The sequence below is a fragment of the Camelus bactrianus genome, chromosome 3 (assembly GCF_048773025.1).
Source record: "Camelus bactrianus isolate YW-2024 breed Bactrian camel chromosome 3, ASM4877302v1, whole genome shotgun sequence".
Lineage (NCBI taxonomy): Eukaryota > Metazoa > Chordata > Mammalia > Artiodactyla > Camelidae > Camelus > Camelus bactrianus.
In genome coordinates this window covers 37,133,804-37,149,596 of record NC_133541.1, presented here as the reverse complement: position 1 = coordinate 37,149,596, position 15,793 = coordinate 37,133,804, and the positions used below count along the sequence as shown (strand labels likewise).

Below are 15,793 nucleotides of genomic sequence, written 5' to 3'. Positions count from 1 at the left end.
TACTCTGACTCTGAAATTTTTTAACCTCAACATGTAGCCCATAGACATGGGAAGAGCTTCCATGTCCAAGTTTCTCTTTTATTTGTGAATGGCCTTGTTTTCTCAATAAAACACTATGAGATGAGATTGATTAATTATGATTCTTTCTCTTTCAGGTGAGAGTGAATTTGGGTACAGGTGAACAAGTGTTCCTCTCTGAGCAAAGACTTCGTGTGGATGACTTGGTTTGGCATTTAGTGGAACTGCACTGTGTTAAGGGAAATATCTCTCTGGTTATTGACAAACGCTATGAGACAACTGGCCAGGTCACCAGTGGGATGCACAATTTGCACTTTCAGCATGGAATCTACATTGCAGGCCACGGTGGCCTTGAGGTCCCTTACCTCGATGGAGAGCTCCCCAATTTCCGTGGGTGCATGGAGGATGTGATATTTAACCAGAGGGAGATCCTCACATCCCTTAGATCTTACCCTGGTTTCAAGAAAGTTTATGAGGTGTCACTAGGATGCAGTGATGAATTTTTTGCAGGGGAGGATGAAGCCATGAATTTCTTTAGCTCCAGATCTTACATCACCTTCCCAGAATGGAGGGTGCAAGGGGATGGGCTGTTGGAATTTGCTTTGCAGACTGGAACTCATCAAGCCTTGCTGTTATTTCAGTCTGGTAGAGAAGGAGATTTTGTTGCTTTGGAAATAGTTAAAGGTTTATTGAAGGCTCATGTAGGAAGAAATAAGAATGATACTCAGCTCTCTTCTTTTAGCTTAGTTAGTGACAACAAGTGGCACATTATTCAACTCAAGTTCACTGAAAGGTATCTGGGCCTGATGGTGGACGAACAAGGAGTAAGGACTTTGCTGCCTCTTCAAAGCAAACCATTTGTGTCTGAAGGCCACCTCTTCCTAGGAGGTCTTGATAACCGCAAGGGAGAAGAAGTTAAGAGGTTAGAGCTTGCCTCTGTGCCTAGGAAATCTGCTCGAGCAATCTCTTTCAAAGGGTGCCTAAGAGGCTTGGAAGCCAACTCAGAAAAGAGAGCATTAAAGGGTGCACTTGTTTCCAAAGATATATCTGCTGGTTGTAAAATGAAGAGTAGTGATGACGAGACTCGTTCCGTAACAGCAACGGAAAACCTGCTTGAGGCACAAGTTCCCCTGTCCACTGCCGTCCCTGAGGCAGGCAAACCTTTTCTGCAAGATGTGAGTAGCTATTTCTTGGTTCTGAATAACTTGGAGGTCCAAGAAGGTGGGCAAGCCTTACTGGAACAAAGGCATATGAAGGTGGATGTGGAGTTGAAGGATTTGGGTATCCATCAGTCTCAGATACTATTTAAAATAAAGGAAATGCCTATTCATGGATTCCTTCGATTAGATGTTTGCCCTGAGCAAAAAATGGAGAAGGCTTTTACTCTGTTAGATTTGAGCCAAGGAAAAGTTTGGTACATCCATGATGGTTCAGAAGACCCGAGGGATTATTTCACATTTTCAGTCTCTTCCAGCAGCGAGAAGGAAGTGCCATTGTATCTTCAAAGACATGGTTCATTTGTGTTCAACATCATCATCGTTCCAGTAAATGATCCCCCAAACCTTATGCTCCCTGAAGGAAACTTGCTTCTCGTGTTTGAGAACTCTAAGAAACGACTGACTCCAAATATCATACATGTGTCAGACCCAGACACAGATTCTTCAAGTCTTAGTTTTTCAGTTCTTGGCAACTTCCATTCAGATGCTGGGTTTTTAGAAAACACCAATGACCCTGGGAGAGCCATTAGTGGTTTTACATATGGGGATTTAAGAGGTGGCAACATTTTCTGTGTGCACCGGGGCCATCGGAACTCCCGGATTCTCCTAAGAGCAAGTGATGGAGAGCTGGTTAGCAATACGGTGGTGTTACGGGTCATGGCTGTTCCTTGGGACTTTGAAGTGGCCAACAGAACCGGTGTGGTCGTACAGCAGGGTGGCACGGTTCTGATTACGCAGAGCAACTTGTCAGTGGAGGTTAATGGTGAACGCCCGGAGGTGGAGACCCGCTATGTTGTCACTCATGCACCTCAGTTTGGCCAGATTCAGCGGCAGGGGTCAAGTGGAGAGTGGAAGCCAGTGAGTATCTTTTCTCAGCGTTCAATTGATCAGGGTCGGGTCCGGTACTCCAGTATATTCCAGGAATTGCAGCTAAAAAACATTACTGATCACTTTAAATTTAAAGTTAATATAGAAGGAAAAAGCAGTGAAGAGCTGATGTTTCCCATTACCATACAATGGCTAACATTTACCCTTCTGAAAAATGTTCCTCTTGAGATAAGTGAAGTAAACAGGCATGTACTGAATTCAGATCATTTGCAGGCTGTGACAGAGGGTGTGGACATAGCCGAAGCGGAACTACATTTTAAGTTACTCACCGCACCTAAGAAAGGAAAATTGCTACTTGGCACAAAAGTTCTAAAAACAAACTCAGTCTTCAGCCAACAAAACATTACAGACTTCAAGATAAATTATGAACCACAGGAGAGACCCAGGAAAGATTCACAAGATACTTTCAGGTTCTTGATGATTGCAAAACACATAGAATCAAATAATTATACTTTCAGAATAAACATTAAAGCAGATAAGATGCACATTATTTTAACAAACAGGGGATTGTTTGTAAAAGAAGGAGAAGGGAAATTAATTACAAGATCAGAATTATTTGCTCAAACATTGGACAATCAGACCTTCCAATATAAAATCACCAAGAGTCCTCAACACGGGAAGCTGAAATTGATTAGCTCTTCAGAGTCTCTGGGAAGTCATGACAATATTTCCACATTCACCGATCAGGACATCCTGGATGAGCGGCTGATGTATGTGCACGATGACTCTGAGACCCAGTGTGATGAATTCCTCCTTGTGGCCTCCCCTACAGGACCAGGCCAGGAGGGAGTGGCCAGGGATCTCCGTAGGGAGCATCTGGCGGCAGAGATCAAGGTCACCGTTTCTGTGGAGTTAAAGAACGATGAGAAACCGGTGCGCGTGGTGGATAAAGTCTTTCACGTTGTGCGGAATGGCCAGCGCTTACTAACCCTAGCAGATCTCTGTTACCATGACCCGGATTCCAATTTTGACGATGGGCAGTTGCTCTACACCCGGCGGGGCATCCCGAATGGGGACTTGGTGCGAGCCAGTGACCCGACTCAGAAACTGTACCAGTTCAGGCAGGACGACCTGCGGGCGGGGCACGTGCTCTTCAGGCATCGAGGTGCGGACTCCGCCCGCTTTGTGCTGTTTGTGACAGACGGTGTCCACACCACATCGTCCCTTCTCGAGGTCAGTGTGTCAGACCCCTACGTGCATATAGCCAACAACACGGGGCTGCTCGTGCAGAGAGGAAAGGACAGCAGCCTAACGACTGCCAACCTCAGTGTCACCACAAACCAAGATGTCAGAACAGATGGCGAGATCAGATTCCACATTGCGCGGCCCCCAGAGCATGGCAGAGTGCTGGTCAGCAGCTCAAGGGCCGGCTCGTTCTCCCTACATGACTTGAAGCAAGGACATGTGATTTATAGGCATGACGGCAGTGGCAGCTTCGATGTGTTCAACCTGACAGTGAAAGTTAAAGATACATATTTAGAAGTGGGCGTCTATGTGCATGTGGACTCGGAAAGCCACCAGCATCACACCCAAATTCTGCACAGCAAGACCCTTGTTGTTGAAGAAGGAAAACCAGTAAAACTGAGTAGAAGAAGACTCCAGGTAGGTAGTCGTCCCAGTACCAAACAGTCCCACTCTCCTAAAACCACAGGGAATGTGATCTATTTGTTTGCTTCTGAAAGCTATTTTTGTGTTGACTTCCCTCCTCGCATGTGGAACGACTTTTTAAAAAATGTAGATGCCATTGAGAAGGTTTCATGATTTTGATACTGCGAATTGTTCTACAGTTAGAAATGGAATATGAGTAATCCTAACCCTCATGTTGAAGCTGTGTGCACATGATCATACGAGTTTGCATGTATGTTTGGTGTAGGATGACCTGGGAAGAGGGAGGGAATGTATATATTGTAATATATTAAGAGGTCATTACTTTTTTCATTTTTCATAAGCAACACTGCCAATATATCATTTGATCTGAGTAATGTGATGAAGCAGGGTATAAAAACAGAGTAACCTATCAAACATAAAAAGGATTCCTAAAATAGCAGAGGATACTATAGCATACAGTTTATTTCCTTAGCTCTGAATGTGGCCTTACTCAGTTTCTTGAAATTGATGCATAAAATCAGCCTAGACCAGTGGAATGCCAGGGGTGAAACCTCATACCAGAAGCTACATGGTTTCTTGAGGCTCCAACTTGGAAACTTTCAGCAGCACAGCCCTGCTGATCAGAGTTAGGGGAGAGTGAGTAATCCTGCACAGGGTGCGTAAACTGTGATTTATATGAAAATTGGCCACAAGTGCAGGCTATTCTGAATCTACCCTCAGGACTGCAAGCAAGTTTGCTTGCCTGATAAATACAGTCAATAACGTCAAGTAGAAATGAATTCAAATCAGAAGCAGTTTACTAAATAATGATTTTTGACCACGGGACCCACAAGCTTTTCTCAATTCTTTTTCAGGATCTTAGAGAGTTTATGCTTCAGTTTAACCACAAGGAGGTGTATGGAGTTCAGTGACTATAAATCAATAACCATGACAGTTTTGAGATGGATTTTGCTCAATCAGTAAATTAAATGCATATTGAAAATGCTGAACTAGTTTAAAAATAGTCCTCTGAAGTGCTGCAATTTTAGTGATTCAGCTGCTACCTCTTCCATCATCGTTTGTTCCTTCTCCTTATATACCATTTTGTTTCTTTCAGCTCAACTTTCTGACTCCTGGATTTCTTGTCACTGTGAACAATGCCTTGTAAATACATTAGAAACTATTCAAATATTCCTTTTTCTTTGCCACCAGGGCTGAAATTCAAAATATTGGCATGGTCACCAGAGCAGATCCAAGCTTAAACTGTGTATCAATCTGGATTGTAACTTAAGCCGTTTGTGGACATTAATAGAAAAAAATGTGGTTTATCAAGGGTCTTGACTCTCCCATATATCAGTCTGTTTTTTCTTTTTCTGTCTGTATGTTGTGAATGTGAACTCAAGGTTGTACATGAAGATAATATTCCTTCAGAGGCAATGTTCATAGTTAGAACTCCGCCCATGCATGGATACCTCCGAAAATCTTTACCAGAAGAAGGCAGCTTGGGTGCAGATGAAAAGTCTCCTTTGAGTTTTACACAGCAGGACATTGATGATGGTTATATCCATTATGTACAGACAGCTCCTGACCAACTACAGGACCAGTTTTTACTGGATGTGATGAGTGGCTTCCAAGCTGTGAGTAGAGTTGAAATCTTGGTGGATATTGTCCCTAAGCAGATTCCTCTGGAGGCACAAAATTTCACAGTGCAAGAAGGCGGTTCCAAAACACTTTCAGAAGACTACTTCAAAATTCCAAGCAAGCATTTTGCTGGACTTGACTGTGAATTTTTTCTACTCAAACCACCAAAACACGGTTATGTTCAAAATTCTCATTTTCCAAGAGTGAAGCTTATGAAATTTACCAGGAAACAGGTAATAACTCTGAGTTAATATATTGAGGTATGATGGATAAGGAAAAAAACTTGACTATTTATCATTTAGATTCATGGACTTTTGGGAGTGATGAGACCTGAGAAAGTATCTAGTCCAACCTACCAACAGATGGACAGGACCTTCCGCAGTAACCCCATAGAGAGGTTGTTGCTTAATGTCCATTGCTTAAATATCCTCAGTGGTGGAGAACTCACTGCTTCCTGAGATGGGTCTTTCCAGCTGAAAAACATTCCAGTTGATGGAAAGGAAGTTCTTTATGCTGAGCTGCCACTTAGAAACTTCTCCTAGGTTCTGCCTCTGGGAGCTCACAGAACAAATCATACCTCCTTTGGTAAAAACTCTTTAAATGTTGAAAGAAAATGTTACCAAATTCCCTTGAATGTCATCTTCTGTAGGTTAAATATCTGTAGTTTCTCCAACTTTTGCTTATATGCTCTGGGTTTCTACCTGCACCATCCTGGCTGCCCAGTTCTAAAGAAGCGTCCCTGTCCCTCGCAAAGTATAATACCCAGGTAGCTAACACAGGTGTGCTTTAATCATTAGTGGATGTTTTCATTCATTCATTCCCTTTCAAGCAGCAGGTGCTGGTAGAGTGCACACTCTGTGTCATGCGCTAGGCTGAGCACAGTGCTATCAATGGCTAGAGTGGCCCAGTGCCTGCCATCAAGTAGCTGGACCCAGCTGCCAATCTGATGTCCAACACAAAATAACCAGAATCAACCCTGGGCTGCTATCAGGTTTCTTTGTTTTGGGTTAGAATGATATTATTGTGAGACTTTGCTTTCTTATAGTGAATAAAAGAATGACTTCCGTTACTTTACAACCACGTAGCATCTTTAGGTAGTTTTGTCCCGTTAGCTAAGAATGTGTCCTGCTTCATTTTGCTTCTAAGGATTTCACCTCATCAAGTGATTTCAATCCATTCACTAAACACTTACTTTGTCCAAGTTACTGTGTCAGGTTACCCTGATAAGTGGACATATTTCTTGCTCTCAAGAAATGCTGTAGGGGAATCAGGCACATGAACTGTAATATAAGGTACACTCTTCTTATCTTTCATGTAGGTGAGAGACCAAGCACCAGGTTTTGATTCTGTCTTGGCCAGTTCATTATCGACTGTGCTTTGTAAGAAGTGTATATTTCAGCACGGTTGGTTGAAATCTGTGTCAAGTACGTGTGTTCCCTGTGGCATCTGTGTGATCATGTAGCCTTGTTCACGGTCGAGGTTGTGTGTTCCTGCTCCTCCAGAGGAGCCTTCATACTTTAACTTCCTTTACGACTCCTGAGGTCTCTGCGTTTTGAGACATGATCGTTTTCACTTTCAGTGACAGCTAACACCTAGTGACTATAGCTTTTAGTGGCCCAGAGAAGGAGAGTTCTTGGCCATTTTTGCCCTTCATTCATTTAGCAGATAGTTTTTGAGTGTCCATTGTGTGTCAGGTGTGCTAGCTCTGAGTACCGGGGATACAGCAGGGAAGTACCCGGCAATAATCCCTGTCCTTGTGGATCTTTTCCCTAGTGGGGGAAAGAAGGAGGCAGAGAGAGTAAGTGAAATAAATAAGCAAATTTCTGTAAATAAAATAGCTGAATGAAGGTTAGTGCTATGGAGAAAAATAAAGCAGGAAAGGGAGATAGGAAGTGCTGGAGACTTCATGTGGGGTGTGTGTGTATGTGTGTGTGCTTATGTGTTGATGTTGGGTTTCAAATAAAGTGTTTGGGAGGCCCCACTGAGAAGGCAGCATTTGAACAGACACTGGAGGAGGTGATGTATGGATGAGCCAGCTAGATATGGAGGGGAGAACATTCCAGACAGAGGGAAGAGCAAGTGAACAGGTGTGAGGGGAGCAGCAGGAGTTCTGGGTGGCTGGAGCTGCACATGGGAGAGCAGTAGACGAGGTGAGCGAGGTCCAGTATAGGAGGGCCTTTGACTTCACCTTTGATCCCAGGTGAGCTGAGGAGCAACTGGGGAGAGAGATGTGAGCAGAGGAGGGACCTAATGTACCCTGAAAATGATTGGTGACAGGAGACAAACACTTTTTAATATATACTTCAATTTCAGGTCATCAGATGTTTTTCTAGCATTAGAACTAGGAACAGACAAATCTCCAGCCAACCTTCTCTTTACCTTTGGATTAATAACTATTAAATGGCATTTTAAATGGTAATTTGGGAGGAAATGATGTGTTTATCCAGGAAGGATACTGAAAAGGTGACCTCTATTTAAATGCTATCTTTCTAAAGTATATTAGGTTAAAAATTCTCCTGCCAGTGCCATCTTCCATGTTTGTTTTCAGACAGCTGAAAACAGTGTTCCAGGGACATGTGGCCAGGGCTACGGTCTGGAATTCCTCTTCCCACAGAACTCCAAAGAAATTCTCATGCACCTGCATATAAGTGGCATAACTTTCCCTTGAGACTCTTCATGAACTTTTCAACTCTTGTCAGAAACACCTCTGAGAGATCAAAAGTCTTTGCTCAAAGGAAGTGCGCCATAGGGCTGGGCGAAGTTGAACTGTTAAAAATGTTGGCTGAATTTTATCAAAACAAACACAACCCCAGAGACTTTTTTAGAAGTTCAGCTACTCCTGTTGGACTCTGAAAGTTCTCTGCCCTTGTATTTCAAGGTCACAGATTCCCTGAAGCCAAGTTCCCTTCTAGCTTTCAGATTCTCCTGGTCTCTGATTTTGATCCTGAGCTCTTCAGTAATTCCATCAGAACCCTGAAGACGTGAAAGGCAGTCTGATCAAATTTGTGGCTATTACACATCCAAGAGGAATAACTAATTCATTGGGTGACCATTTCAGAATGAAAATTAGAAAGATGAAATCTATTAGGGATTAAAATAAATGTTATGGGTAACATCTGTTAAGAGATGCACCAAAACAAAACAAAACAATTGTATTCTGAAGAAGGAGGAGCAGGATTAGAAGGTAGAAGGTGTAACCTCACATACAAGGAACAGTTAAGGGAATAATGCATGGTTAGCTTAGAAAAGAGAAGTTTGGGGAAACTTAATAGTTACCCCGGTCCATATGTCTCCAAAAAGCAGAAATCCAACAAGTGAGTGGAAGCTTCAGAACCTAAATCTAATATTCTGAATTGTCCAACAAAGCAATCTACTTCAAAAATTAGTCACTAAATAGAGTCTGAATTTTAATGGGCTTTGTTCCATTGGAAGAAAGGCAGAATTATATCACTTACCTACAACACATTTTAGTGTTAGAAATAGTCTTTGAACTCAGGCCTTCTGATAACCAGTCCACCATTCTCTTTACTACCCCACATTACTCAACCAGTCTGTTCCTCCTTCAACGTATTTCTTGGGTGTAGTGTTGCTTCATAAAAATTATACCATCCGTCATAATTTGCACTCTGTCAGAATCATACTTCCTGGGATGAACACATGCTTCTGTGTTTTAGAGAGATATAAAAAAATTAGGATTTCTTTTATAGTAGTTTTTTCATATTTTTAAATCACATTTCAGTAATTTGGTCTTTTTTTGTTGTTGGTTATAGGTGGAAAATGAATTGATTTCCTATGTTCATGATGATAGTGAAGAGCTTCTTGACAGTTTCACCATCTTTGCAAATAGCTCAGAGCTGGGAAAACAGAGTTTACCCCAGACTGTCTTTGTGACTGTTGAATCAGTAAATGATGAGGCTCCAGTAATAACAGCCAATAAAATCCTCCAGGTACGTGCTCCATGCTTTTTGATTTACCGTAATGGCACAGGGCTACCAATTTCATTTTCTTTTGTGTTGTTTCTAATGTTAAATAATAAGATATATGACTATGTGTGTATAGTTGACATATTCCTACTGGTTTTAAATAAATGTTAGTCAGTACAAGACGTTCTGTTGGGTACTCTTGGGAGATGATAAATCACAGTGAGTTGCTGTCATATTGTATTTCTTGAGTGGGCACCACTCACACCATGTTCCTTGAGGCATGGCTTTTCTACTTAGGTGAGGAAGGTGTCTGCACATGGGAAACTCCTGCAAGGCTGGTAGCATCATGGTTAAGAAAGTGGGCTCTGGATACTAACAACTTTATATAAAACAGGTAAACAAGGTCCTACTGTATAGCACAGGGAACTATATTCAATATCTTGTAATAACCTATAATGAAAAAGAATATGTATTTATATGTATAACTGAATCACAATGCCATACACCAGAAACTAACACAACATCGTAAATCAAATATACTTCAATTATAAAAAAAAAAAAGAGAGTCAGTTCTGCCAAAGAAAGATCTGGATGAGAATCAGCTCCCCACTATTGGCTGCATGACCTTGGGCAAGATATTCAGCCCTTTCATTTGCAGTCTCATCTAGTGGTGGGAAATAGAGGTAGAGTTGTGAGGAATAAATGGTAAAACAATATACGACTCTCCTGCAGTGCCTGACATGTAGTTAGGACTCAGTAAATGATAGCTATTATTACTAAAAATCCTGAAAACCACACCAGCTTTAAAATAAAGTCAAGTTGTCGTACAGTTATGGGACAGTGTCTTGCAGGTTCTGGGAGCCTCCATCACCCTTCACTTTTTCTGAGAACCCCCAGGGGTGGTTCTTAAGCACTCAAGATGAACACGTCTAGGCTGCCACACAGTGTCCAGGAGCCTTAAAGTAATGTCTGCTGTTGGGGACTGTCACCCACAGCAAGGGGCTGATGCTCAGGACGCCTTCTGGCTCTGATGGCACCATTTCCTGCCACACCAGCACTGCCGGCGTCAATGCTAGTGAACCCATTGGTGCCAGTTTACACTTAGGTATCTTAAAGCTTTCATTTAATAGATTTTCTTGGTTTTAACTTACTCCTTCTTGTTATTCCTTCTTCTAAGGACTTGGGCTTGAATTCTGGCTTGGAGAATAACTGTTATAAATGCTCAGAAATTGTCAGCTCTTATTACATGAAAGTGCTTAAAACTATTATAAGTGCTCCAAAAATATTAGCTCCTATTATGTGCAAGTATTGCTTTAAGGTCTGACAGCTCACAGAGACAGGCACTCCCGGTGCCCTCATTGAACAGATATGGAAACAGGGGAGAGAACTACATGGCGGCTCAATTACAGGCTCAGGATCGAGTGACAACCTAGGAGTCTAGTGGTATCCAGTGATGTCTGCTGCGAAGCCAACAAGAATATTTACTGAAGGAATGAATAAATTTAAATACAGACTGTCAGTTCCCCCAACACTGGCCCACGTTTCAGAGACCAGGCTTTGTCTTGGCTCTTTCTTCCTATAGAATGGCTGCAGTTCTGGGAGAATCCTTGGCCCCTCAACACAAATAAGCCCTTAGTAGATCATTCGTCAGATATGTCCAGACATGGGAATCTGAGTGTGTTCTTGAAATCTGACTGCAACAAGTCTTCCTACATATGTATTTGGCAACTTCAACCTTGTTTATACTACTCATGAGAGTAAGCAGTTGACAGTAAATTCTTTAGAACTTTAGAGGAAGTTGGGTATTCAGAGGAGATACAGAAGAGGTGGGTACCTCCCTTGCGTTGGGGAGCGCTTGGAGATGTGGTGGGGCAGTTTTTGTTGCTACACCTACTGAAAGATACTACTGTATTTAATGCCTGAGGGCCAGGGATGCTTAATATCTGGCAATGTATGGGACAGTCTTACAAAATGAAGAAATGTTCCACCCAAAGTGTTAGTAGTATCCTGTTGAGAAACAACCCTTGACGACGAATTTGCAAATTGCTGCTCATGAGCCTAATTGGGCCAACTGCCAGTTTATTTGGACAGTATGCAAGCTAAGAATGGTTTTTGGTAGATGAACATTGGCAATTGATTTGATACTAGGGAACTCTAATTTTGAATCTCACGTAAGCAAAATGTTAGCCCTTAAAAAAGAATTCCGTTCTTCTCAGTAGATCTGTATTGTGAAAAATTGTACTCAGTTATTATTATTACATTTTGAATTTTATCAGTGAAAATTTGCATTGTTACATAAATATCTATATACTATCCTCAATTTTGCTCATAACTCACAAAACCTGAAATATTTTCTCTCTGGTTCTTCATAGAATATCTTTGTCAACTGTCCAATAGAACTTTTTGTGATGATTAAAATGTTTTGTATATGTGCTGTCTAGTACAGTAGCCAATAGCCAAACATGGCTATGAAATATTTGAAATATGGCCAGTATGATTAAGGAATGGAAGTTTAAATTTTATGTAATTTTAATTTATTTAAATTAAATTTCAGTTTCCCCATATGCCTAATGGCTACTTTGTTGGACAGCACAGTTCCAGGCTCCAAGGGACAATGCTGATAGGCAGGGGCAAGAAAGTGCAGAAAACGTCATTTATGGGCTAGGGGGCAAACCAACTCAGCTGGGATGGAAGATCCATGTGTTATAGCATAAAGCTGGAAATGAGGGCCTTGAACTCTGGGAAAGGATTTGAACTTGATTTTTGGCCAGGGGAAGACTATGCAGATACAGCCTATCTGTCTAGAGTGGCTGGGAGAACATAGAACTTTCAAAGCACTTCACCTTCATCATGTTTAAAAAAGAATATTAAAAAGGTGGTGGGTGAAGCTCAGTGGTACAGTGCATGCTTAGCATACAGGAGGTCCTGGGTTCAATCTCCAGTATCTCCATTAAAAAGAAAAGAAAAGAAAAGAAAAAAGAAAAGAAAACAAGCCCCCAAAGAGGACATAAAAAACATAATATTGTTTCCATTGTTTGACGGATTTCTCCCCGGTTCCTTCAGACAGCTTTTCATTCTTCTCTTAGTCTAGAGCCAGAATCGCCTTTTCAAGGACTGCTACATTTGTCCTACCTCCCTCCACTTCTGCAGTTCATTATAATCATGGATAAAAGACAGGAAATCCAGGTGGCAGTCTCTGAACAGTCTTGTGGCTAAATTTAGTTATGAGTCTTGAAGACCCCAGCAGAGTTTTTCATTAGTTGTTGCTACATAGTGACTAGCTAATGTAGATCAGTTGAACTATAAGAAACATATTTACTTATTACATGTTGTAGAGTATATATAATACTTATGTATGTATGCATGTGTATATGTTACACATTTACATGTATAATCCTTCTGTTAAAAAACAGAGGGTCAAATTGAACCCCTAACAGGTGAGGAAACTAAAGCCCAAGGAGCAGTGGGAATTCTAAGCTTCCATCACTGGTTGGTTGTAGGGTCACCTGACTTCTACCCTGAGACCTTTGACCATGCTTTCTTCTACCCTTCCTTTTTTTTTTTGAGGGGGGAGATGTGGGAATATTTAAATAAAACATTTTAACTAACAAACAATTGTTAGGGCTGATGCTATTCTAACCCAGTAGATTTTGTTTGTTTGTTTTAAATGAAATATAGTCAGTTTACAATGTTGCATCAGTTTCTGGTGTACAGCATAGTATTTCAGTTGTACACATACATACATATATTCCTTTTCACATTCTTTTTCATTGAAGGTTACTACAAGATATTGAATATAGCTCCCTGTGCTATACAGTAGAAACTTGTTGTTTATCTATTATATAAAACGTTAGTATCTGCAAATCTCGAACTTCCATTTTATCTCTTCCTACCCCCTTTCCCTCCTGGTAACCATAGTTTGTTCTCTATGTTTGTGAGTCTGTTTCTCTTTTGTACATAAGTTCATTTGTGTCTTTAAGATCCACACACAAGTTATATCATATGGTATTTTTCTTTCTTTTTCTGGCTTACCTTCACTTAGAATGATGATCTCCAGGTCCGTCCATGTTGCTGCAAATGGCATTATTTTATTCTTTTTTATGGCTGAGTAGTATTCTTTTGTATATCTATACACTACATCTTCTTTATTCAGTCATCTGTCAGTGGACACTTAGGTTGTTTCCATGTCTTGGCTATTGTAAATAGTGCTGCTGTGAACATTGGGGTGCATGTATCTTTTTGAATTAGAGCTCCCTCCGGATATATGCCCAGGAGTGGGATTGCTGGATCATATGATAAGTCTATTTTTAGTTTTTTTAAGGCATCTCCGTACTATTTTCCATAGTGGCTGCACCAAACTACATTCCCACCAACAATGTGGGGGTTCCCTGTTCTCCACACTCTCTCCAGCATTTATCATTGGTGGACTTTTTAATGATGGCCATTCTGACTGGTGTGAGGTGATACCTCATTGTAGTTTTGATTTGCATTTCTCTGATAATTAGCGATATTGAGCATTTTTTCATGTGCCTATGTAACACAGTAGATTATGAATGTTATTTTCTAAAGACAAAGGGTCTAGACCACCAAGCTACAAGATGGTGCAGCACATCCATGATGTCTGGCTGGTGGTCGACACAAAGAGAAAAAAGGTCTTTGGTGAGAGTAGTGGCCAGTCAGGTGACAGGAAGGGACAGGAAGAAAGCAAGGAAAACAGCAAAGAAGTTAGGAACAGTAAGCCTTTGACCTTAATTTATTAAAACCCCAGCTTTGAGTAAATGATTGTGCAGGCAGACCCAGGAGCTTACCCATGGCTAATCTAACTAGAAATTTGTACGTTGTTAAAAATCACTGGAGTTTGTAAAGTCCATTTTCATTTGCTCAAAATAATTGGATCTAGGAATAGGCTTTTTAATGCTTTTAGTTATATTACAGTTTGGTTCATTATTCAGCCTCTGCATTTTAAGTGAAAAATTTAGTGGTGCTGAGACCTTTGGAACTTGTCTCTTTGTCTTTGCAGTTTACTCCACGGTCATGCTCAGGTAGCCTGGGGATGGTGTGTTCTGGCTAGTCGACCTTTGGGGCCTCCCCCTCTGTTTTCAGCTGCCTTTCTCCCTCTCCCTACACTTTTCCTTGTTGTATCGATACCTGTCGAACTCATTCTCAGCAAAGTGACCTGAGAAGTAGGTTGGAGGCTCGAGTGATGAACTGTAGGATGCCAATTATTATTCAACGCAGTTATAGAAGTTTACGTTTGTCACGGAGTAGAGTACTGGACGTCTTCCATACTGGTGTCCTCTTCACAGCCCTGCAGGGAACCGACGTGATGAGTCCCCTCGTGGTAGAACGGGGGCCCTGAGGCCCAGAGCGGGCACAGGGGTAGGTGTGGACTTGAAGCGAGTGTGTCCAAGCCTGACTCTCTGGCCCCCGAGCTCTGTGGCTCACCCCCCGCCCCTGGCCCCCGCACCGACCTGTGACCCTATGACGGGCTCCAGCCTGCTCCGTGCTCCATGTGATCCAGGGCTGTTGCCTGGCCAGGAGAGCTCCCCAGCGCCGTTGTGCCGCTTGCTCCTCCCGAAGCGACTTGGAGGAGTGGGTTTGCAGCGGTTGTAGCCACACGTGTGTGTCTTTGCGCAGGAACCTCAGCAGAGAAGTTGTGTATTTTGCTGCGTACGCAGAACTGCAGGGTGAGAAGGAGGCGGGGGAGGGACCTGGGGTCTAGAGAGACACAGGACCAGAGCTGAGGTTGGCTGAGGGAGACGCAGGCTGGGGAGTTGGGTCGTGAACCCTTAGGCTTCTTTATGAAAAGGAATCGACGCCCCCTTGTAGGCTGGGCTTTCCGTTCTGAAGTACTACCAATTATCAGAGGCACCTTCAACTTAATAGTAGCTTTACTGTATTTAAATGTACCTGTCAATTTAAGATGTTCAGAACATTAAGTTGTGAGGAGGAAAAAGTGTACCCTAGACTGTCTCTGTCTTCCCTTAAAATGAGAGAAACATGGTTTCTGCCAGGAACTCTGAGTTGCTCTGGCAGTTTGCCCAGATCCCCTCTCCCATCCTTGATACAGAGTGTTTATCTCAAGAAAAAAAGGAAGAGTAGCTGAGGGCAGGGCCCCTTTCCTTTATTCCTACCTGCATCCCTGGATAGCTTGGGTCCAGACCGGGAAAGGTGCAACTTCCCAGATTTGAGGGAGACGGTCATTTGACACTGGCTCTTTCTGAGCTTATTTTTTGTTTACCTAGTAAGAAACTCATTCTCTGCCTTAAAAGTTCTGGATTAAAGTTAGGAGACCAGAGTTTAGGGTTTGTAAGCTGCCCGATTTAAGCAAAATTTCTCTGGGTCTCACCTTCCTCATTAGCAAAGCCATAAGTGGGTTGCAGGGTGTGTGTGTGTGTATGTGTGTGTGTGTGTGTGTGTGTGTGTGTGTGTGTGTGTGTGTGTAAAGGCACGTGGGGTGAAGTCCGGAAGAAACTAGTTGTTGTAAGAGTCCTCTCCCCGTGAAGTCACACAGGATGC

General features: G+C 42.2%; 1 protein-coding gene across 12 annotated transcripts in view; it reads left to right on the top strand.

The window, feature by feature from the left end:
* Window positions 1-15,793, top strand: part of LOC105077864 (chondroitin sulfate proteoglycan 4-like) — a 68,809-nt gene that overhangs the window by 7,086 nt on the left and 45,930 nt on the right. For 11 of the 12 annotated variants that reach the window (XR_012504160.1, XR_012504161.1, XR_012504151.1 and 8 more), the window contains exons 3-5: window positions 156-3,725; window positions 5,114-5,584; window positions 9,122-9,298. Coding sequence is in view for 5 of the 12 variants with exons in the window: in XM_074358074.1 (XP_074214175.1) it covers window positions 156-3,725; window positions 5,114-5,584; window positions 9,122-9,298 (4,218 nt within the window). In the remaining 7 variants the exon portion in view is untranslated. The remainder of the gene's footprint in view (window positions 1-155; window positions 3,726-5,113; window positions 5,585-9,121; window positions 9,299-15,793) is intronic. The other variant, XM_074358089.1, reaches the window with a different exon arrangement.